At 35.1% G+C, this 23,045-nt stretch overlaps 2 protein-coding genes across 3 annotated transcripts; both read right to left on the reverse strand.

Moving 5' to 3' along the window:
- Nucleotides 1-1,529: 1,529 nt before the first annotated feature.
- Nucleotides 1,530-2,755, reverse strand: LOC132182625 (uncharacterized). Its single transcript, XM_059595928.2, has one exon. The coding sequence runs from the start codon at nt 2,485-2,487 to the stop codon at nt 1,675-1,677; it is 813 nt and encodes a 270-aa protein (XP_059451911.2). The 5' UTR covers nt 2,488-2,755; the 3' UTR covers nt 1,530-1,674.
- Nucleotides 2,756-8,095: 5,340 nt separating this feature from the next.
- Nucleotides 8,096-17,760, reverse strand: LOC132182279 (ATPase E1-E2 type family protein / haloacid dehalogenase-like hydrolase family protein). 2 transcript variants are annotated; one of them, XM_059595477.2, is made up of 11 exons: nt 16,739-17,760; nt 14,163-15,523; nt 13,112-13,222; nt 12,735-13,011; nt 12,423-12,511; nt 12,212-12,320; nt 11,559-11,780; nt 11,318-11,443; nt 10,721-10,819; nt 9,916-10,107; nt 8,096-8,855 (listed from the first exon to the last, which is right to left on the reverse strand). In XM_059595477.2, the coding sequence occupies exons 1-11, from the start codon at nt 17,129-17,131 to the stop codon at nt 8,271-8,273; spliced, it is 3,564 nt and encodes a 1,187-aa protein (XP_059451460.2). In that variant the 5' UTR covers nt 17,132-17,760; the 3' UTR covers nt 8,096-8,270. The 2 variants fall into 2 exon arrangements, with proteins under 2 accessions (XP_059451460.2, XP_088372398.1); XM_088516272.1 differs by having other exon boundaries at nt 12,212-12,511.
- Nucleotides 17,761-23,045: the final 5,285 nt, after the last annotated feature.

Consider the following 23,045-nt stretch of genomic DNA (forward strand, 5'->3'; position numbering starts at 1 on the left):
CGCCTAATAAATGATGATGGGCGACTAAACACATAGGATAAATAGACAATACCAGCCAAATGGTGGTTGTTTATGACGGGCCGAATGATGGTTAGGGTTAGGGTTAGGGTTGGCCGGAGATGGGTCAGGCAGTAGCCAACGAGTTTGACCACTGACATAACCAGTGGTGGCTTGAGATGGAGCCAGAAAATGGGCGACAAAATGAGCTCGGATGGTCGTAAACTAGGACGGAATTGGCATTTGGTTTCCTATGTTACTATTAAACATGAGAATTATACTATTTCTAAAGATTTCTTCCTCTTCAAGTCAACGTTCCCAAAGCCGCTTGCTAATTTCTCCCTTCCACATAACATAACCTAGTTAAAGATGCTTTTTCATTGTACAAAGAGATTCATAGAAGTTTCCTTATTGGCGTATTTGAGTGCGTTCATAGCTACTTTCCCCAAACGTGGATTCACAGCGCAATTGTTTTTTCTTTCCTTTCACGTTTCTCTTTCTTCACTTTCCCCATCAAGCAATTTCTTTTGAGTCACACTAGACCTTTTCCTTTTCCCTTGCCCTTTCTTTCAGGCCAGTGGCTGCCATTGAAATCAGGCACAATCCCACCATTACTATTATGATTGCATCTAGTCCTCCTAATTTTCTGGCTCCCAATACAGACCCACCAGATGTTCTTATTCAAATATTTGGGAGCCAATATATTATATTTTACATTCCATCTTTTTTTATATATGACGACAAAAAATAAGTGATCTATCATTCATATTTAACCCTTTCAAATAAAAAATTATGGTTCCGTCCCTATCTTTTCATGTATTCTAGTCAAATTTCACATCATCATCTTATATAACGCCCCCTAGCGCTTACAAATGACTAATTCAGTAATTAAATATATTATTCCACTCCAACTGACTTATAAAATATTTAAATATATGCTTTAGAAAGCCTATGTGGTGTGATTTCTTTTAATTAAAAAACTAATTTTTATGCTCTAAATTATGTTATAAAGGATCACATTACATAAAACTTTGAGAAGATAAGAGTTATGTATAGCGTTATTACTTGCAATTGCAAATGCATATTAGAGGAGAAATCTATTATTTGAGGAATTCTTTTAATAAAATTACAACATAACATATTAATATCAACTAATTCAAAAGTTTAAGTTTATGAGTTTGTAACTAATTATATTTATTATATTAACGGCTCATTATTATGATTTTTTTTTTTAATATGAAACTTAATTAAGTTGTATATAATTTTTTAGGCAAATGACAGAACTCCATAGTGTTTTTTTTTTTTTTTTTTTTTTTTAAGTGGAATTCAATCAGTCAAGTAAAAAAATTAAAAGAAAAGTACCAAGTGAAAAAACAGAGTAATCAATGAAATAATACTATGAACTCCACACTGTACATGACCAAATCTCGATTGAAATTTTAGTAAAAAGCAAAGTAATGTACACGATCATGTAAAACTCACATTTCCTAAGCTTTTCTTTCCCCCCCCCCCCCCCCCCCCTCCCCTTTTTTTTTTTTTGGGTAACCAAGCAAATCACACTTCCTATATATAAAATTAAAAAAAAAAAAATACAATTGGTAATTTTTTTTTTCTTAAAAAAAAAAAGAAAAAAAAAAAAAAAGGAGTAAAACAAAACTGATCAGGATCCGAGAAACCTCAGAAAGGAGGGAAGGTCTTGCCGAGCGCACCGACGTTAGCCCAGAACCCGACCAGGTCCTGCCGGTAGGGCAAATATGTCCGCCTCTTGTCCCCCTCCTTCATCGCTCTGTTCCTCGCGTAGTACGCCTCGTGCGCGGACGACACCGTTTTCACCTTCGTTGCCTTCGAGCCCAACTCACGATTATTAACTACAGCCTTCTCGGGTCTGATCTCTTCCTTCTTGGGCGTCAAGAACACAAACGAATCCTTGCCCTCGCTGTTGCTCCTCCGAAGGAAGCTCGACAGCCTCCAGCGTTTCGACGATGATGATGATCCAGTGGTTTTAGTTCCGGTGGAATTGCTCTTCTTGCATCGGCTGGGTGAGGCTTTGGCCGAGTTGTTGTTATTCGGGGTCCACACACAATACGTTCCCGGTGGGACACCCTCCAGGTCGCCCTCCCCCTCCCCATCCGAAGACGAAGACGAAAACGACGTCGTGGGATCGCGTTCCTCCACAAACAACTTCTTCAGCGGAACCCGAAGAGACCGCCCCTCGCGATCATCGCCGGCACCTTGTAACCGACTAGTACTTAGTAGGTCGCGATTGAATACCGGGAATACCGGGAAAACCGGGCCGATCTGGCCATCGACCACCACCAATTCATCGGCGGCTCTAGAAACCGAAACAAACTCGAATTCGTCGTCGAGCTCCTCCCCCCGATGACGCCCATCCTCACCGTCAACAACTTTAGCGGCTACTTCGGCGACCTTATCGGAAGAGTAGCTGTTGAAGCTGGGACAAACCGACAGTTCCCAACTATCTTCTTGCATTTTGTAATCACTCGTAAATTCCTCCTCCTCCTCTTCTTGTTCTTAGGTGTGATGGTTGGGTTTCTTTGAGATTACTGAAGGAGATTAATTAAGGGGGTGGAGCATATTACTATATATATATATATATATAGGAGGTGGGTGGGTAGTGAACAATTAAGAACGTTAAAAAGCGAAGAGATGCGTAAGTGGTGGCGCGTGAAGCTAGAAGGTCAGGATCTCGTTTAATAATATAAATGGTTGACATCTTCTCCTCGCCTTCTTACCTCTTTACTCCATTCTCACGTTAAACGCGGTGACTCCCCACGTGTCTTCTAAATATTTATATAATTATTTTAGTTTTTACTGTCAAATTCTTTTAATGTTACAATTTCAAGTAATTATTGAATTATTCCTTCATGTGAAGGCCTAATTAATGATTTCGGTGGTGTTGCGTATTCTTCCTTTTCTTTATACTATTTCCCATTCCAGAAGGGATATACCAACTTTTCAGGATATTTTTATCAACATGCATCAGACGGCTCAGGTTGATCTTCGAGAAAACCAGGACTTTCCGATAAGGCAACACCACCTTTTTCACACAGGATCTTATTAGGATGATTCTGTCCTTTTTATATTTTATTTTTATGTAATTTCTATGTTTTTTCTCCTTTTCCGTGTTGGATTAAAAGAAAAAACCCCACTTTCCCACAAAGAGATTTTTAGATAAGACCAAAAGATCAAGCGGTCAATGACAGGCTTTTGCTTAATGAGAAGGAACAAAGAGGTGGGAAAATCCTGTAGAAGCCAAATTTTCCAGCGGTCCGGTCCAAACAGGTTGAAATTAAAGTTGGATTCTGCTATTCTAGAAGAGAGAATCTAATGCCAGCCGAACCGCAGACTTTCTAGAAACCAAATCCACACGTGAGGCGTGACGCTGATGGAAGAGAATATAGGCTTGTTTGGCAAGCAAAAACAGCTCGCCATATAGTCCGGAGACGAGCTCTTTGAATCACAAGAAGTCATGCCAAGCTTACCTTAAAAAATGATAAATATAGAAAGAGTATTATTAGTATAAAAAAAGAAAAAAAATATATATATATTAAGGGAGGATGGGGATCGGGATGATTTATTAATAAACGAGAAAAATAGTTGTGGTTTTTGGAAATATTCTATTTTGTGTTGCTATTAATTTTATGCCTTGCATACATAAGTGCTGACCTATATGCATAAACCTTTTTACACTAAATTTATACGAAGAGTTCTTTTTAATAAATTAGGTTAATTACCTTTTTTATTTTTTCCTTAAACTATCATTTATTTACACATTGCTCTCATAAAGCACTACATGTCACATTCAACCGCCTTCAAATTATAATTTATTAGCAAAAAATCTCTTCCGTTAATCAAAATTGTTAAATCAAACGAATTTTAAAATAACAAAAATAAGTATTCTTTTTTAATTGTGATAGTTTATGGGGACGATGCGTAAATGATTGGTAGTTTAAGGAGAAAAATAATTAACTCCGTCAGTTTAACCTCTGATCCATTTTGAAGGATTAGAGTTTACTCCCCTAAAAGCCCCTCCCCCAAAAATTGACAAGCTATAGGTAGGTTTTGAATCCATCATGTGTTGCCATCTGATGATTGGAGATGACATATAAAATCATGATCTATAGCATATGAAGGGAATATTTCACACAATTCTTTTGTACCTTTTATAGAATTGCTACCTATAATAGGACCCAACATTCTTTTAACATGATTTTAAATAAGGTTACTTTCTTAGAACATGTGATTTTACACTAAATCAAACAAATTCCTCAATTTTAAAAAGTATTACAGTAGATCTCATAAATGCAATTGGTCATTCCATCTATGTTCCATCCAATAATCTAACGACATGTCATGTTAAAACTATCAATGAGCACCACTTGATCTATATGCTACATTATTATTATTATTATTATTATTGTTTAAAAGTTAAAAAAAGAAAAGAAAAATTAAGGGAGTAGTCGAGTCATCCGAAGATGGCAATTCTAGTATAAATCATTGTGTTTGTAGCCGACCTCCTATATCCCAATTGGGTTCAATTTCAACTAAAAACTTCTTCTTCTTTTTTTCATGAAAATCATTATCCTCTAGTATAGGAGGTCGGCTGCAAAAAAAAAAAAAAAAACCTTTATGTGCCATCAATATGTATTCTAGAGAGTTGACAATAGTTATATGTTATTGATCCAAAGATAATCTCAATTCAGGACTTACTTTCACTCAACCTTGAAAACCCTTTGGAGGTAACTTGAAGGCATTGGCCTAGAATCTGAAATTATGAATGCCTTGGGCTACATTTCAAATACGTTGACAATCTAGAACTCTCAAAATTTCAAGGATGTGCAGCTGAAATCTTCAACTAATTGCACTACAAAAAAATAATTTTTTTATGACCAGCGTTTTCTGACGTGTCAGGGTGTCTGACACGTCAGAAAATTTTTCTGACGTGGCGTTTCTGACGCGTGTTGATTGTCAGAAACATAGGTGTCAAGAAAAAAAAAATTCTGACGTGTCAGTAGGTAAAACGTCAGAATTTTCTGACGTTTTGGTGTGTTACACGTCAGAATAATTTTCTGACGTGTTAAAATAAAAAACGTCAGAAATTTCCTGACGTGTCAAAATTGACACGTCAGGAAATTAAAAAATAATAATTTTTTTTTAAAAAAAAAAAAATTTCTGGTATTTTTTTTTTCCAATTAAAAAATAGATAAAATAATAATTTTTTTTTTTTAATCTCTCTGCACGGCACAGCTCCCTCACGCAGAGAAATTCGAATTTCTCTGCGAATTTCTCTGCAGATTTTTTCTCCCCATGCCAGCTGCTTCTTTTCTCCTCTTTTTTTCTCTTCAATTCGTTTTTGATCTACTTCTTTTCTCCATGTTCTCCCTTTTCTCCATTTTCTCACTGTCTCTAGCTCTCTTCTTTTCTCCATTTACAAAAACCCAAACCGAAAAAGTCTTCCAAAAATCAAAAACCCAAACCTCAAAACCCAACAAAAATCTTCAAAAACCCAAAAAAATTTCTTATCTTCTCTTCTTCTTGTTCTTGTTCTTGTTCTCTTCTCCTTTTATTTTTTTTTTCTTCTAGAAGAAAAGCAGATCTGCTTCTCTTCTTTCATTTTTCTTCTTCTTCTTTTGCTATTCTTCAATCTGCTGCTTGTCTTCTTTTTCTCTTCACATTTTCTTTTCTTCTTCCCCTAGAGAGGAGCTCCGTCCTGTGCAGATCAGAAGAGGGAGAGAGAGAGAGAGTGTGGGGAATAAATGAAGAGGCAAGAATAAAAAGAAAAAAAAAGTGAGAAAATTTTCAAACTCCCGCCCAAGCAGGAAGTTTCCTGACGTGCCATGTGTGGCACGTCAGAAATTTCTAACGTGCCACACATGACACGTCAGAAAAAGTCTCCAAAAAAAAAAAATTCTACATAATTATATATCTATATATAATTATCTGCATATATATATATATAAATATGTACAGTTTCCTGACGTGGCACATTTCCACGTCAGAATTTTTCTGACGTGGCATTTCACCACGTCAGAAAATTCTGACGTGGCAATGCCCCACGTCAGGAAAATTCTGACGTGGGACATTTCCACGTCAGAATTTTCTGACGTGGGACATTTTCACGTCAGAATTTTCTGACGTGGCACATTGCCACGTCAGAATTTTCTGACGTGTCTGTTGTAACACGTCAGAAAATTTCTGACGTGTCACTATTCACACGTTAGAAAATTATTTTCTGACGTTTTAAAATTCAAACGTCAGAAATTTTCTGACGTGGCAACAATTCTAGTACTGTAGCCACGTCAGAAAATGTCCTTTTTTTTGTAGTGTTGCCTAGCCTTTACTGCTGGAATTGATTGTAATGTACGTGCCACCCAATGTATATTTCATTATAATAATAAGAATAATTAATTACCACCCAATTTACAAACCCGTGACCACCAATATCTAATAATATTATGTGGTCAATGAATTTATTTTAGGGTAAAATATTTGAACCTTTATTGTCTTATATCTTTCAAAATTACACTTTAATCCAGATCAGATAATTATGTTTACATCAAAAATAAATTTATGATCTTGTCCCTATCAAATTTGAGGAAAAAAAAAATCAGGTTTATTCTTTAATTTTGTGCAAAAATTAAAATATAACACGTAGGTAGTGTTAGTGGGGGGCAGAAGGTATAGATTTGAGAGTTTTAGAGTAAAGAAACGATTAATAGGAAATATATAACAATAAAACTTCAGAAATTTTTAGACTTTTCATGGTTTTTTTTTTTTTTTAACAGTTTCATTAAAATTTTATTTTAGTATGTATAATTGAATAATAGACTGCATTGTATATCATAGAATATACGAAAAATCTGCATATTTTATATGCTATAAGCATATCTATGATTGCTTTAAAAATTAAAATCTAAGGAAGGCTAAAACTTAGAAATATTTCTCACTCCATATATATATATATATATATATATATATATATATATATAGACTCACTTATGATATACCTAGTATCCACCCGACCAGCCCAAGTTGAAGATCATGCCCAAATCACGAGCACCAATGGGCTGCAAGAAACAACTAGAAAGTGGTGCAGAGGACGGCTCTTCATTGCTTCGTCCTAGTTGTCTCATTATTTTCAATAGAAAATAAGGTAACATTCTTAATTTGCTAGTGAGTAGTACACAATCCTGAATGACATTTGATAACAGTAACAATATGACAACAAGCAAGAAATTCAGTGCCATGATTAGCCAGGGCTGTACCGTAACACCTAGCCAAATGCATGCCTCGCTAAGAGACACAAATTTTACGCCACACTTGGCCAGGGCCATACTAATTAATAGACGACTCCTTTTCGAGGTTTCTCTCTCTCTTTGAAGCTCGCCCCCACCTCCAAAATTTTAAAACCCTCCTAATTTTTTGTTTTTTAAAAATTATACCCTCCAAAATTATACCCAAACCTAAAAGTCTAGTTCCGCCCATGCACCCGCCTTACAGTACAACTGGAGATGCTTGCTCTGAGCCAATCCTCATATTAAATGTTAACTGTTAATGCCATACTAAAAATGATGAAAATAGACTAATAGCAGTCAAAGCAATAGCAAGATAAAAAAAAAAAAAGCACATTTTTTTAGAAATGGTAGCTTGGAAAAGCTCCTCTAGATAGAAAATAGTGGGTGGTTCAGCAATGGAGTGAAGATTGGGGACAGCCACTCCTCACCTCTTTTACATCTACATTATTTCAACTAGGAATCATAACACTACAGAAGGGATTCAAATTTGACCGACTATGTTGGCTCATGTGGTTGACACATGTCTGCTCGTTGGCCGGAATCACAAGCTAAGGAAAATGCAAGAGGTGACCCGTGAAGTGGAGGGATTACCAAACCAAAAGGGGCCACATTGTTAATGCTTTCAATTATTGCAAATTCTGTAGTTTGACTTTAGAGAAAGACTAAAACTAATTTAAGCCTTTCTTTACTGTGTTTTCAGCAGTGCCCAGCTACTGTATTTTGGCCTTCCAAGAAGAAAAGGGTGCTTCTTATATTGACAATATACTGGCATAGAATGTTGGTATTCCAAGACATCTTTGGAACTGCCAAAAAGAAGAAACCGATTGGTGACTTCAAAAACTACAATCCCTTCAATGTACAATCACAATACAGAACAAAGATGATGTACTTTAATGTACATTCAATATACAGACTCCAATATCCACACTTCACAAAAGCTTAGAAATGTTTTGTGTTTCACAATTCCCTCTGCCTCAATCTCTCCCTAAGATGATGTAGTTTTTGCTGGAATTTCCTAGGTAATGGAGGAGAGTTCTCATCTTCTAACTTTTTTATTTGTATTAGGTCATGGTACATTGGACTGAATCGCGTTTGGAAAGCTCTGTAAGAAAAAAAAGGTAACAAAGAGCTAACGACAACAAAAAGGGTGACCAACCAATAGAGAGAACTTGGAGCACAAGCTTCTGTAAAAACTCGATATGCTGTAGTTGATAAATTCGGCGGGAGAGAACCATAAATGACTAAGAATATATACCAGAAGGCGATGCTGCCCCAGATGAAGAGGTGTTGGATCCAAGTGAAGTAGTTGATGGAGAGTGCCATTTGGCAGTTTACAGCCCACACGACACACGTGTACATTGTGACCCCGAGGACCTCAAAGTCGACAACTTGCCCATCTCTTCGGAAGGCCTGGTTAGTCATCGACTTGGTTGTGAAGAAGAAGATAATTACGGAGCTTATAACTCCATTAAACATCCAACCAAGTATACGGGGCCAGCTGAAGAGGAGATTCTGTACGCCCTCGAAATATAAAGTAGGGTACTGCAAACAAAGGAAGGATGACAAATAAATGGCTATTCAGCTTCTATATAAAGCTTCAAGGAATATTTAGTAACCAAACAAGCAAATTGCTAAAAACCCAGTATTTTGTAGGGATATACCTACTTGCCTACATTGTTGTATAGATAAGTTGCAGGGGGAGTAGTACAGAAAGGGTTATATAAAGTCATAAGTTGCAGGGAGAGTAGTACAGAAAGGGTTATACAAAGTTATCTAGAAGCCATCCCCACCTTTTGTATTACATTGATTGAATTTCATCTGTTGATCAAGGGAATAAATCTTGGGCGATCATTTCATGTCATGATACTATTTAGGCTTCCTCTAAAATTAAGTGAACTCACTGTATTTTGATGTTGAAGCATACTTGTGCCGAGGAAGTGTGCCTAATCTACCTATTTGAGTAGCAGGAAAGAAGGATAAGGGAAATAGAAGTGAGGAAGCATAAGCCAACAAGAATATTGGAAATGCAAGTATAGAATTAAACATGCAGATGAATAGTCACAGAAACTTATGAAAAATTATGTCAAATTTTGTTGTGTAAGCACTACTCACTGAAAGATACATGAAGAACGCAAGTGTGAAAGAGAACAGTAGGAATCCCATTTCAATTTCGTTCCAAAATAGCCCATCACAAAACATTACACATTTTTATCAGGTTCCATTAGAGAAATGCACATCAAAGAGACGTTTTCAAATATCCAGAGAAGCAGACCATGAATTTCTGAAACAGGTTTTTAACAAACGAGGTGCATTTTTGGGATTAAGATGCTACCCATCTTAACAGAAAAATAATGATATCCAAAATAACTACTTAAAATAATGCATAGTTCAAAAGGAATGATTTTGTTAACTCCTACTTTTAAGTGGAATTAACCAGAGCTATGCTGTGCCAGCATTGTGGAGTGTACGAATTGATTATGCAGACCATATGTCAAACTAATCCTACAACTTGTCCTTTTCTTATCCAAAATCGTTTTTTACTGGGTTTCTGTTAGTTGTTATACTACGTATGCAAACTCAGCTAAAGATAATAATTCTGTACCTTGAGGCAAAGCCGTGCAGAAACATCCTGGTCGAAAACACCCAGAGCAATTACAGGAAGCGAGGTGAAGAAGACATTGAAAAATGACATGTACCAATCATTATATGCAGGTTGACCAGAGAAAGAAGCGTAGGCTTCAAACCAAAATAGAGTAAACCCAAATGCTATGTTCTTGTAAAAGAAGTAGCATATCTGCATCAATCAAAAAGAATAAAATAGTTCATGTCAACCAAAGATGATGTTTCTTGTTCATTACTCATTTGACAAGACACAAAGCAATATATTAGCAAACAATAAATCCTTTTTTTTTTTAAATTTATTTTTATTTTTATAAGTAATCAAAACATCATTAAAAGCGAAAGGCACAACCCGGGTACACATGAAGTATACAAAAGAAGCACCTAACTAGACGGAGAAAAAAGAATATGGAAATCATGAAAGCTAAGCACCAAAGGAGCTAAAATGCAGTTGTCCAAGTATAGAGTATTAAAAAATAAGAAAAAAGTAAATCACTTAACAAGGAAACTGAAAAGAAAAACCTAAAATGCAACTAGGACCCGGCAATCACACCATGAAGAGGGACTAGAAGGGAGAAAAGAGAAAATAAACTAACTTTTCAATTTCCGTCCTCATCCCCTCATCCCACCCACCCAGAAAATTTATGTTAAAGAAAAATTAATGAAGAGAAGAGTGATTTTTGCTTCCTCAACTTCTTGATATTAGAGCCCCCCCCCCCCCCCCCCCCCCCCTTTTTCTTTTTTTTTTTCGGAAATTCTAAATGCAATAGATGGAAGCACAGTTTTACCATCATTGATATTCGCCTGTAACACCAATGGCCATGTACCAGCAACAAACGTTCTAGAAAACGGAATTGAGCTATTGAAAAATCACTGGCCATCACTGCCTGCAGTTAGGAAAATTTGGAATAAGATGTTGAATCTTTACCTTCATTCAAATTGAAAGCCTAAAAAGGTCTGCCAGAACACAATCAATAGCAATGATATATACCTAGATTACAAAAGACAAATAGTACAGCTATGGGAGAACACAATCTGAGAGAATAAAATGTTGGCAACAGTTTAATCGCCAGACGCCAGTAAAGCAAATAAAAGAGGAGAAAAGGCACTGTTGCTAATCAGAAATTCTTTTCACATATTCGTTATCCTGTGATTGATATTCATTTTCACCAGCTGCGGATCAAATATAAATCACTTGACACTAAGAAATGGGCACTAAAAGTATGAAATTCCAGCGTACAATCATTTCAAACAAGTCTGGATGACATATGAGCAAAAAGGTAAATAAATAAAAAAGTGAGATGTGAAAAGAAATATAGACATTTCAAGTGTCTGGGAAATAAAGATGTACACTTCACATGAATAAAAACAAAAGATGTAATAACCTGCATCCCTTCAACGCCACTAATGCCAACTCCAATATCAGCCTCTTGAAGCATGCCAACATCATTTGCCCCATCACCAATTGAGAGTGTTGTCTTACCTGTTTCTGATTTTACCAATCTTGTGACCTGCATATCTTCTACATTTCTATCAGATTATTCTGAAGTCAGAAAAAACAGTAACTACCCATTACAAACTATTAAGGAATAAAGGAAACCATAAATTGGCATGATCATCACTTACAAGAGCTTTCTGCTTGGGTGAAGAGCGGCAGCATATAACGGAAGAACAAATAATTGCAAGTTTAAAAAATGACTTCTCCAAATCCTCTTTCAGGGAATGATCCAGGGACTTTCCATCAATTATTAGGCCAAACTCAACACTTTCTTCAGCTGAATTAATACTTTCGTTTTCTATCAGATATATTCCTTCACTAATCTGATTCTTTATGCTTTCAAATGAAGCCTATAACAGTCAATGTTTTAGACATTTACCACCCAAAAAATAAAAAAATAAAGGGGAAATTATCCTTTTCCCCCATGAACTACCACTCGAATACCATATACCCCCATCAACTACCAACTTTACATTACGATCCCATCAAACTATCATTTCGTTACCAAAACCTCCATTTCGTTAGCCAAGGTTGTTAAGTCGGACGGTCAACCGTAAGCAGTATCGTTGACTGATGGAACAATGTCGTGAACAGTACAGTTAACCGTCCGACTTAACGGCCTTAACTGACGGAATGGGGATTTTGGTAACAAAATGGTAGTTTGATGAGGTCATAATGTAAAGTTGGTAGTTAATTGGGAGAAATAGTCATCGCGTGGTAGTTCATGAGGGGAAAGAATAATTTCCCCAAAAATCAATGTTCTTTGATCCAAATCCAGTACCTGTGCAATGGCATCCTTATCTCCTTGTTTTTCCAAGGCATCAATATCTGGCGAATCAAGGGTGATCACAATTTGTTTCATACCTTGTCTAAGTAAACTACAAGCATACCTGGGACAATTAAAGTAGTGACAAAATGTAACTTCCACAAAATTAACATATATATATATAATTTCAAGGACAAAATTTTCTATACCAAATTTTTTACAATACCCGATATTAACAGCTGTTTCCATTTTATCACCAGTTAGTACCCATATCTTAATTCCAGCTTGGGCAAGCTTCTCAATACATTCAGGAACCTGAACACCAGAGAATGTGATTAGAGCGAAACTATCTTAAAATAATGAAATCATATGTTTCCAACAATACAATGAAGGGTCTGGTTATGCCAATAAACTATAAACTATCACTGTGATTATGAACTTTCACTTGATACACAGTGAGACAGTATATAGGGCTCCAATTTATAGTGTGTAAAATATTGAAGGTAAATTAATGAAAATTCAAATTTTCAACACTGACCCCCTTTTGTAGTTTGTCTTCAATGGCTGTAGTGCCAAGAAGAATCAAATCCCTTTCAATCTTATCAGCAAGTGCACTAACCAATATATCACGGTCTGCACTGACAGATGTTTTGGCCTTTTGAAACTCTTCCTCCCATGATTTATATTCTTCTTCACCCAGCTCACGGTATGCAATTACCATGATTCGTAGTCCAGCTTCGGCATATTTTTTAATGTGTTTCTTGGTTTGAGACTCAAAAAGCTGCCCGTCTTTTGAAAGCCTTCCAAACATTGCGCTATAATATATGCAAATAAATAGAAACTTTGATATCAATTGACTCAACTTGGAACTTCATACATGTAACTATAAAATCATATGTGCATTGGGAGACTAACCTGTCCGCCCCCTTGCAAAGGAGTAACAACTGATTTTCCACATTTCTTACAATTACGGACATTCTTTTGCGAGAACTACTAAACTCTAAGACTTGAAGAAGCTCGTATTTTCTGGGATGTAGAACCATGTCAGTTGAAGGGTAACACAAAAGTAAACCAAGCAAACTATAAGAAGTCAAAAATGAGTAAATGGGCATGAAAGGAAATATACAATAGCATGCCTTGCCAAAAGTAGCATTTTAAGCCTTTGTCATAAAATTGAATCTAGATGTAGCTGCCAAGTATTTGACAGACACAACAAAGATCCTGTTTTTAAGTTTTTAAAAAAATGAAAAAGGAATGCCCTTAAAAAAAAAAACCATTTTAAATATGAGCAAAACCGTATTTTACATGATAAAGACATTTACTCCTCCCAAGGTGTATGTTTTCCCTCACAATCTCCCTCTATGAGAAGTCAAAACATTTTTCAGAACTTCTCTACATATTTCACACATAAATCTCATTTGTTATTTTCTTCGCTCCTTCCTCAGCTTGTTATACAAAAAGGCCTCATCAAAGTTTTCTTCCTCCATCTATCACTTGCAGTCTGCTTTATGATTGCAGGACCTTCAAGAAAAACTGTATCTCCTACAGATAATTGAGCAGAAAGTACCAGTTCTAAAAGCTTTATTTCTGATAGATAATAATGGCTAGAGAAATTTTCGAGTATAAATAAAAGTTTTCTGACCTTAAGAAAGAACAAAAGGAAAGACAAATTGGGTGCATTATGCTTCCAGACATCATGTATACAAAGCAAATCATTGTATACTGCCAATGCCAATTTTGAAAAGCAGAGAAAGATAGTAATGTTATTAACTTAGACAAGCAACCAGACTAAATTTGTTTCAGAAACAAAAGCTGAACAATCAAATATCAAAATAGAAAACATGGTACCTGAAATCTGACAAATGGAAAACAGAAGCCATATCAATAACTGGCCGAATAGAAAGTGGAAACTCTAACTAAATGAATCTTGAATATGTAAAACAAAAATGTTGCATGAGGAGCTCACCTGCAAACCTTTTCGCAGGTCTTATAATCTAACTCACGTAACAATATGATTGTTTGTGTCCTTTCACGAAACTCAAAGCCAATCTCCCTCGCTGCTATGACAAAAGCTGCTTCATCCGGTGACTCAGCTTCATAGGAAATTTCTCCTGTCCCTTTATTTACCTCAGGAACAGCAGTATGACATATTGCTAAGACCCGAAAGAATTTCTGTATGATATCTGAATGAGGTTCATTAACCCACTGCCCATTCATGATGCGTTCTTCTCTAAAGTTGAAACCCTTAATTGACTTTCTGGAGTCCACAGCATCACCATCATGGCCTTGTACATCAGATGACACATCACTAGCTTCAGGTGGTGCATCCCCCCTCCTCCTCGCCAGTGCCATTTCCACTTCTGTCATACCTTGCCCATAAGCAGTGCCTGCTATTGAACATTTAACAAACTCCATGGAATTACAAGTCAAAGTGCCTGTTTTGTCCGACAGTATTGTAGCTACCTGACCGAGTTCCTCATTCAAATTAGAAGTGCGAGCCTGCGCTGGCCTATCTGCTTCTTCATAATACATATCCTGATCTTGGTTAATGAAAATACTCTGTAAAACTTTCACAATCTCAATGGATACATATAAAGATATTGGTATAAGGTATCCATACAACATAAGGGCTGTTAAGAAGTGAAGAAAGGCAGAAAGTAATGCTCTTTTGGGGTCAAAAAACACGGTCGTATTATCTGGACGAAGATACCACCTTCTATACCTTCCACCACTAGTATCCTTTTTGGTTTCAATTCCGAAAAACACAGATCCAACAAAAGCTATCAATATCAGACCACTGAAAAGTAAGTAGATTATCTTATCCATTTTCTTCTCAATTTTACTTCTCTTGGAAGGAGGATCTGTAGCATTCTTCATCACTTTTGTATCATGTCCCGTAAAAACCACAACACCGTAAATATATTCAGTGTTTTTAAGCTTAGAACCTCTTAAAAGCATATTTTTTAAGGAAAGTGGGTATTCTTTGCCATCATAGTACAAAGTTCCAACAAATGAAAATAAGTTTTCGTTGGGGTCCTCACACTTGATCACTGCACTAAAGTGTTGGAAGGATTTTTCATCACGAAGATGGGATGTCACCTCCAAGGAATGCTTCAATTTTAAATTAGTCTCTCCATCAAGGTTCATAGTCTCAACATAACAAATCCCATCCTCATAGCTTGATGAAAGCAGAATTAAATCAGCAGGGAAGTATTCATCCTTGCACACCTTTACGAGCTCACCAACTCGAAGTTTCTTCCATTTCGTCTCATGGAATGTATGGTTTCCACCATACACTTTTACCTTTCGATTGTTTGCCGTTATATCCTGAAACCATTTCAGCATTCAGCTAGAAACAACATAATTACAAACAATAATAATAATAAAGTGATGGTGTAATCATGCGTGAAAGAATGCGAGCATAATGAATATTATGGGCAATTACTAAAAATCAGAATGCAAGAAAACACTACAGCAGTCCAGCGGATGCATCTTGAAGAACAATGACGAGTTACATCTACAAGGGATCTTTATACAAAAGGTTCTACATTGAGGAAAAATAAACAAAGTGAGTAGCTAATATACATAAGTGAACCCAAACCTACTAGCTTAAACTTTTGAGTTAGAGGGTGCTCAAATATGTATATTAATGTACCTTTGATGGACTACTTACCTGATTCTCTCCCTAAATTCTGTTTGACATAAACTATACAAGTTTTCATGGGTTAGAGAAGAATTTTAAGTTGTTCGGGTTGCTAGCAAGACCTAACTGAGTTTCCATGTGTTTTCAAGAGCTTCATATTAGGGTAAGGATATTTATCTTCGAGACATAGGTAAACATATAAGGCTTTTAAGAGTGGTGGTAGGAGAGATTGACAATATTGATGATCTCATGAAGTATGTCGATTCTGTATTATCTTCAAATGATAGGTTAGAATTTGGAATTCTGATAAATTACAATTCAATTATGACTTTTAATTGGTAGATTAATTTGGTTTGTTTCAATCATCCTGCATCCATTTTGATCTGAGCGCAGCTCATATCTTGAAGAAAAGTTTTGATTTCGAGGCTGTTAGCTCATAACAGGATTTATGACCATCACCCAACATTATTGGAGAACACATATCGTACTACAAGCAGCCCAGATATAACATAACTCCATTCATAATAATTGCTAAAAGGAAACTTACACTGACCATCTGTTATTAATGAATCTCCCAATCAAGAACCACAATGCCTTTGCAGTCCTAGTCATAATGGCAACCAGAAGAAATCTATGCTAATAGTTCGTTTCCATAGGAATTATAAATATGTGACCCCAATCCCCATAAGGCCATAACCCAGTTCCTCTCCTTATTTGTTGAAATACATCTGATATTGCCTTAACCAATGCAGAGTCTAATTTCCGTACAAGTAACTCAAACGTAACCAAATAAATTGCAGTGCAGATAATTTTCAATAACAAGTGCATGAACCCATTATAACATTTAGAAGATCGACAATCGAGATAACAAAAGAGTGAAAATGAATTTCAAATATCACCTGCTTTCTTCTTCTCCAATCTTCTACGCCTTCCTTGGCCATAGTAGCTCCAATCACCACTAACAATGGCGCAAGAACACTAACTGCTGTATAAGCTGCCAAAGGAGTAAATGAAACGCAAGCCACAACAAGAAAGTATATATTTGCAACCCTCCTAAACTGCTCAAACAAAGCCTTGGGAACAAAATTATACACCGTATACTTGGTAGTGAAAACATCATTTCCCCTGTACTTAAACTGACCTTCCTCATGCTTCTTAGGATCATTACAATAAACTACCCTCGAGTACCCTCTCTTCCCAATTTGGGCATGGTTTTCTTCGAACTTAGGCCGACAACAAGCAAATGAATAGAGTTTGCTAAAATGTATCCCTCTCCTCCGCCCTTCTGGCATTTTTACCCCTCAAAAACAACAAATGGGTCTCCTCCTTTTTTTCCAAAGAAAACCAATAAGCTACCAAACCCCCCTCACCTCACCATCCACATTTCTCTTTTCACTTTAAAGAACAACCAAACAAGTCACAAACTCACATCTACTTCTCTAAACTCAAATTCCCATTAGTTGCAATATGGAAATATTCATGTACCCCCAATGCATATAACATTAAATCGTCCACAAAACGAAATGCAAAAAACACAGGAAAAGAGACAAATATACCAATTCTACTGAGACGTGATTAATAATGCATTCATTCTAAAGATTGCAGTTTGATAAGCTCGTGATCTTTGAATGCTTTGTTTGTGAGATATAACCCAATATAGAAAATGTTTGAACGAAATATATAAAACATGTCATCAAGCTCCATACACTGACACCAACAAAACAGACTTGTTTTACTCCAACTTTGCTGCTAATATAACTAAACTTATCTGGCCAATATTCTTTGGGAAACCCAACAGTCTGGTCTCTCCGAGAATACCTTGCTCTTATGTGAAGTTGCAGAGATCTCTTCCTTGTGGGGTTCAGCTGAATTGTAGAGAAAGAGAGAGAATGCAAGAAAAAGTGAGCTTTTGTGAGGTAGTAGTCGTTAAACTTCTCTTGCCGCTTTTATAAGCAAGAGGGAGAAAACCAAAAAGAGCTTAACATAGAAGCGAACCAGGGGATTACCGACCTGGAGTTGAAGAAGTTTCTCATGAAGTCTAGTGAAGCTTGACGTACTATTGTACGGCTACATGTCACACTCTTTGCCTTACACGTGCCTCATGGTGCTATCACTGTCCACATTTTAAGCTTGTTTTGCACAAGTGATTTTTTTTTTTTTTTTTTAGGGCTTGTTTGTTTTTCACGAGTTCCAACTTTTTCTAATTGTCAATGTAGATTAGGACAAAGATTTTTTTATAATTAGGTCGGAAGAAATAATCCAATATGATTTAATTTATAAAAATATTAATGTACATACTTTTTTAAAAGTAAGGGCAAAATTAAAAGAAAATTTATTAGAAAATCTTTGTCCTCGTCTCTCCTTCTCAGAGGTTTCGATCTCTATATATTCTCTATTATCTTGCAGAATAAGAATTTATAACAATTATTTGTTTAAATTATTATCGATTTGGACGTGTAATAATATATAAAATATTTTATAAGTAAATGAGACACTTGTCCTAATAGGTAGCCAAGTAGTTTAAGTGGTCTTATATACCATTTTTCACATTAACTATTCAAATTATTGACAATTTAAACAACTCATTATTGTGAATCCTAAGCTTATTTTGCGAACCATAAGAGTCCTCAGGAAGGGAGGAAGATCCCTTCTCCCCTCTCCCTCTCACTTACCCTTTTCTAATTTCAAATAAAATGATTCTATTCTCAAATTTAGGGGCCAAACAAAAAATTTAGACACAGCGAGCAAAACTATAAAAAGGTACCCTAAAAAGTCCAACGAGCTCATGACAACTCTTTTTAGGGTTTTATTTATTTATTTATTTTTTATTTAACCAAAATTGAAAAAGAAAAAAATGTTATCAAAATAACTCCAAATATAAAATATACAAAAACTACTTTAACTTTGAAGTTATAAAGTTACATCACCAAAAAAAAAAAAAAAAATTAAAAAAGTTTTACTAAACAAACAATATTATAAACATATTAAAATTTTAAGAGTTTAAAACCCCTTCTTCTCCCCTCAATGCTATTCACTTAATTTAAAAAAAAAAAAAAAAATCAAAATCAAAACATTCTCACTTTTTCACTTTTTATATTACATAATTTACTTTTTACTACTATTCAAATAAATAAATAAAATCACTATAAAACAAAATTTTTTTCACTTTTCTATATCACTTTTTTATTTTTTTTATTTTTATACCAAACATTCTTACTTTTTTTTTTTTTTTTTTTTTTTTCACATCAATCCACTTAGCTATAGTATCTAGAGACAAGAGGTTTACCAAACAAAGAGCATTAACCTAACCTCATTAGCTGTGGTTGTTCCGTTGTTGCCTTCACCACTTGGGACTCTTTACGAAGTCCTATTGCCTCTTATTAGTGCCTTGTTCGGCCATTGAAAAGGCCCAGCTTGTTTATGATTATTTTGAGATCAGGAATGAAATCATTGCATATTGTCTATTATTATTACTGTTTCTATACTGCATTTTCTATTTGGCCTTTGTTGTTGGGTTGGTCACCATTTTGTTGTTGTACAATCCATTGTAACCCGTTTCCCTTATTTGATAAAAAAAAAAAAATCTCCTATTCCCCTCTTCCGACCAATCAACCGCCTCCAGCTTCGGTGGTCGCTTTAGTGGCCAGCAGTAAAACTTGGTGCTGCGACCGAACTTAGTACGGGTGTATTTCTTGGGACACTGCCACTTGCAACAAGGGCCCGTTGATGTGATTGGGCTTGGCCCACATGCAGAAAACAAACAACTACACGTGCGAGTGACGAGACGCACGTGACACAAAAGTCATCGCCTCCCGTGTGAGTCAGAGAAGGGGGGCAGTCTTTGTCTTTCAATGAGTTTTTGCTTGTCTACACCCTGACCGGCTTCATTCAAATAAGATAGTCAATTGGAAAATGGGTGACAAGTAATAATTTAAAATATTTATTAAATCAATAATTTTTTATCAACTTAAATTTTTTTCATAAGTAATAATTTATGACTTTGATAGCAAATATTGCGATAGAAGACACTTAACTTGTCTGACTTTTGAGATGAACAAAAATAACTTTTTCATTTCACTTCAATGATATATATAATTGTTTATAATTTTTTTTTGACCTTTTTATTACTATTATTATTTTTTATCACACCCTTTTAAGAGTGCATTTAAAAACGTAAAATAAAAAAAAATAAAAAAAATTATGTTTCAAAACCTCAGGTAAGGGAATGCGTTTTTAAAATTGTGCGATTTTAAAGGTCAAATTGTAATTTTATCAAATGTTTAACTGTGTTTTTAACAATCTTATCTTCATTAACTGCGTTTTAAAATTACTTAAAAAAAAAATCACATGTTTTAAAATTGTTAAACCAAACTTGCATTTAGATACCTTTTCTTCCTCTCTTCTTTCCTTCTTTTTTTTTTTTTTTTTTTTATAAATAATTTTTTCAAGATAAAAATATAAACAAACAACCCAAAATATAAAATGCCCATAAAACATTCAAAATTCATTTTGACATTTACATCAAATCATAATACTTTTAAAAAGTATAAAACAAAAAAGGAAGCCAATCTTCAAAATGAATCCCCAGGGGCATCACCATGATCAATTTCGATAGCGATAAGACAGAAAAAAATAGGGGTAATTTGTGTAAAAAGATGCAAGTTGAGTGCTAGTGAGCTAAAGAATATCCTGCGCAGTAATCTCCCAAACCCACATGTGACATGTCTGCGTTGGATGGGATTATTTATCATCATCTTATACGTCATTGAATGGATGGGATTATCAAATTCCATCTTGCTTCCATCCCATTACCAGTTGACCAAGCTCACAAATTGGTGTGACGTGGATTATGACCTCTTCATTTCAAGTAAAATATACATAAATTATTAAATAATATATATGTCGTCACGTTATTTAAAAATTTTAAATAATATGGCGCCGTGTGGTGTCTGTGAAATGATATGACACCCCATGAAATTATTCACATTGAATGATACTAAGTCTCATATTGACTCTTTACTATGTCAAACTGAGTTTATAATTGATTCTAATAAACTGTATTTATAACTCGCCTGGTCAAAAGTGATAACGCAAATTTGACTAGCCATTTTTCCGTGCCATTATAAATGATATTAGACTATAACATAGCAATACTATGTGGTACTAAAATTAATATGTTGCCATGTAATTATAATATGTATTCTTTTCTTTTTGGATGTTTGTATTATCTTCTCCCTATCTTGCTCAAGAAAAAAGAAAAAAGAAAGAAAGAAAAAAAAAAGAAGGGTAACTTCAATTCGGTCCCGCAAAATGTTCGTTTTGAAAATGAGTCACAAAAATTTGGCTATGTTTGGCAATCGATTTAGCCCAAGTCCTACTTTTTTAAAAAGTAAAAATAAACTCCTTAAACATTCTTACTCTTTATTTCATATCAATTACTTTTTAATACTATTCAAACAATAAATTCATTACAAAACAAAACATTTTCATTTTTTTTTTAATACAAAAATTTCAAAATCTATATTTGCTTTATATCGCATCAACTATTTCAAAACTTAAAATCATTCGCCAAATCCATTGCCAAACAAAACCTCGTTATTGGAAATGCAATTTGGTTGAAAAAAAGTGAAAGAAACCACTTCTTTTTTTTTTTTTTTTTTTTTTTGGCTTAGGGATGCTTTTTTGGAAAACGGATGATAACTTAAAACCATGTGACCAATGAAGTATGATACCAATTATATAATTTGACTTGCCAAGCGTTGTGACCACATGAACTTCTTAAAAATTATTCCAAAGTAAAGTGGAAGCAACGAATGATCAAATGTTCTCTACTCTTTTTGGTCTTTTCTTTGTTGGTCATATACCCACGCCACCTAGCCCACCTTTACTACTACCATACTCCAAATATCATTCTAATTTGTCTTTCTTTTTTCTTTTTTCCTACTTTGTTTTCTTTTTCTTTTTCTTTTTTTTTTAAAAAAAAAAATCAAAATTTTATTTTAACCTCTATGTTGTGTGATCTTTAATTTTTGTTCGGTCCAATTATATATAACATGATTTTACCTACCTAGGCTTGGGCTTGGGCTTGAGCTTGGGCTAGGCACCCCATTTCGGGTACTGACCTGCGGAAGCCCAAATCGGTCCAACAATGTTATTTTAGTGGCTTAATTTAGAAGAATTATACTAGATTGCGAAGCTCCTAATCACTTCTTTTATCTAAAACATCGATGTGTCGGCAACTTTCCTGAAGCACCGACACTAGAGACGGTATGAGAACATCATTCTCCTCTAATTACGTGAGTAGTTGGCATTTAATGACATCTAATCGGTAATATAAAGATGATTATTAGGGACACCTCTTGCTAGAGTGTGTGACTATGATTCATGGATGAAGCACACACAACTTAGTTATAAGACCTTACGTGACAGGGCCGTACAAGGAAGGAATGACCTTCTGGAGGAAAAAATTATTAAAAGGGGAGGTAAGATGTTCGTTCATTCATTCAAACACACTTATTTAAGAACTCTAGCTATCTATAGCAAGAAGGGCTTTTATCATGCTCTCAACTGACTTTGGCATTAGAATTGTTCTCTCGTTGACTCACTTTGGTGAGCTTCTAAGCCATTTTGTATGAGTGATTTTGGGTATTCCTTAGTATAGAATTGACCGTACAGATTTCAACATCATCGTAGTAGAATATATAACACGGGAAAAATATTAAAAATATTTAATCACCATAATTTTAATTTGATTTCATTAAATTTCTGACTCCGTCATTGCATGAAATACAAGCGGTGTCCACATTTATTTTGTAACGCCCTAAAAAATAATTAACTCAGAGTGTCACCTTAACATATTCGAGCTTGTTTATTAAGTAAATAACTTAAAAATTAACATAGATTTGAATCCTCTTAACATATAATTATGTATACGTATCTTTTTTCTCAACATACGTGGTGACTAAATCGTAACATAACTTAGCAAGTAAATAATAGTGTCAAGCATCTCGGTCATGGACACGAAGTCTAGAACCTCAAAAGAAAAACATATAAAGTTTGATTGTTTGAAAAAAACAACACCAAATGCAAATGATAACTACGTCGTGCATCTCATCCCACCGTTAACCATTCAATGTGCTTATCATTGGTGGATATTTAACGACCGAGTCTAACTATGGGAGATTGAATTTATCATTTGGGTTTATA

The sequence above is a fragment of the Corylus avellana genome, chromosome 5, assembly GCF_965113065.1.
Source record: "Corylus avellana chromosome 5, dhCorAvel1.hap1.2, whole genome shotgun sequence".
Classification (NCBI taxonomy): domain Eukaryota; kingdom Viridiplantae; phylum Streptophyta; class Magnoliopsida; order Fagales; family Betulaceae; genus Corylus; species Corylus avellana.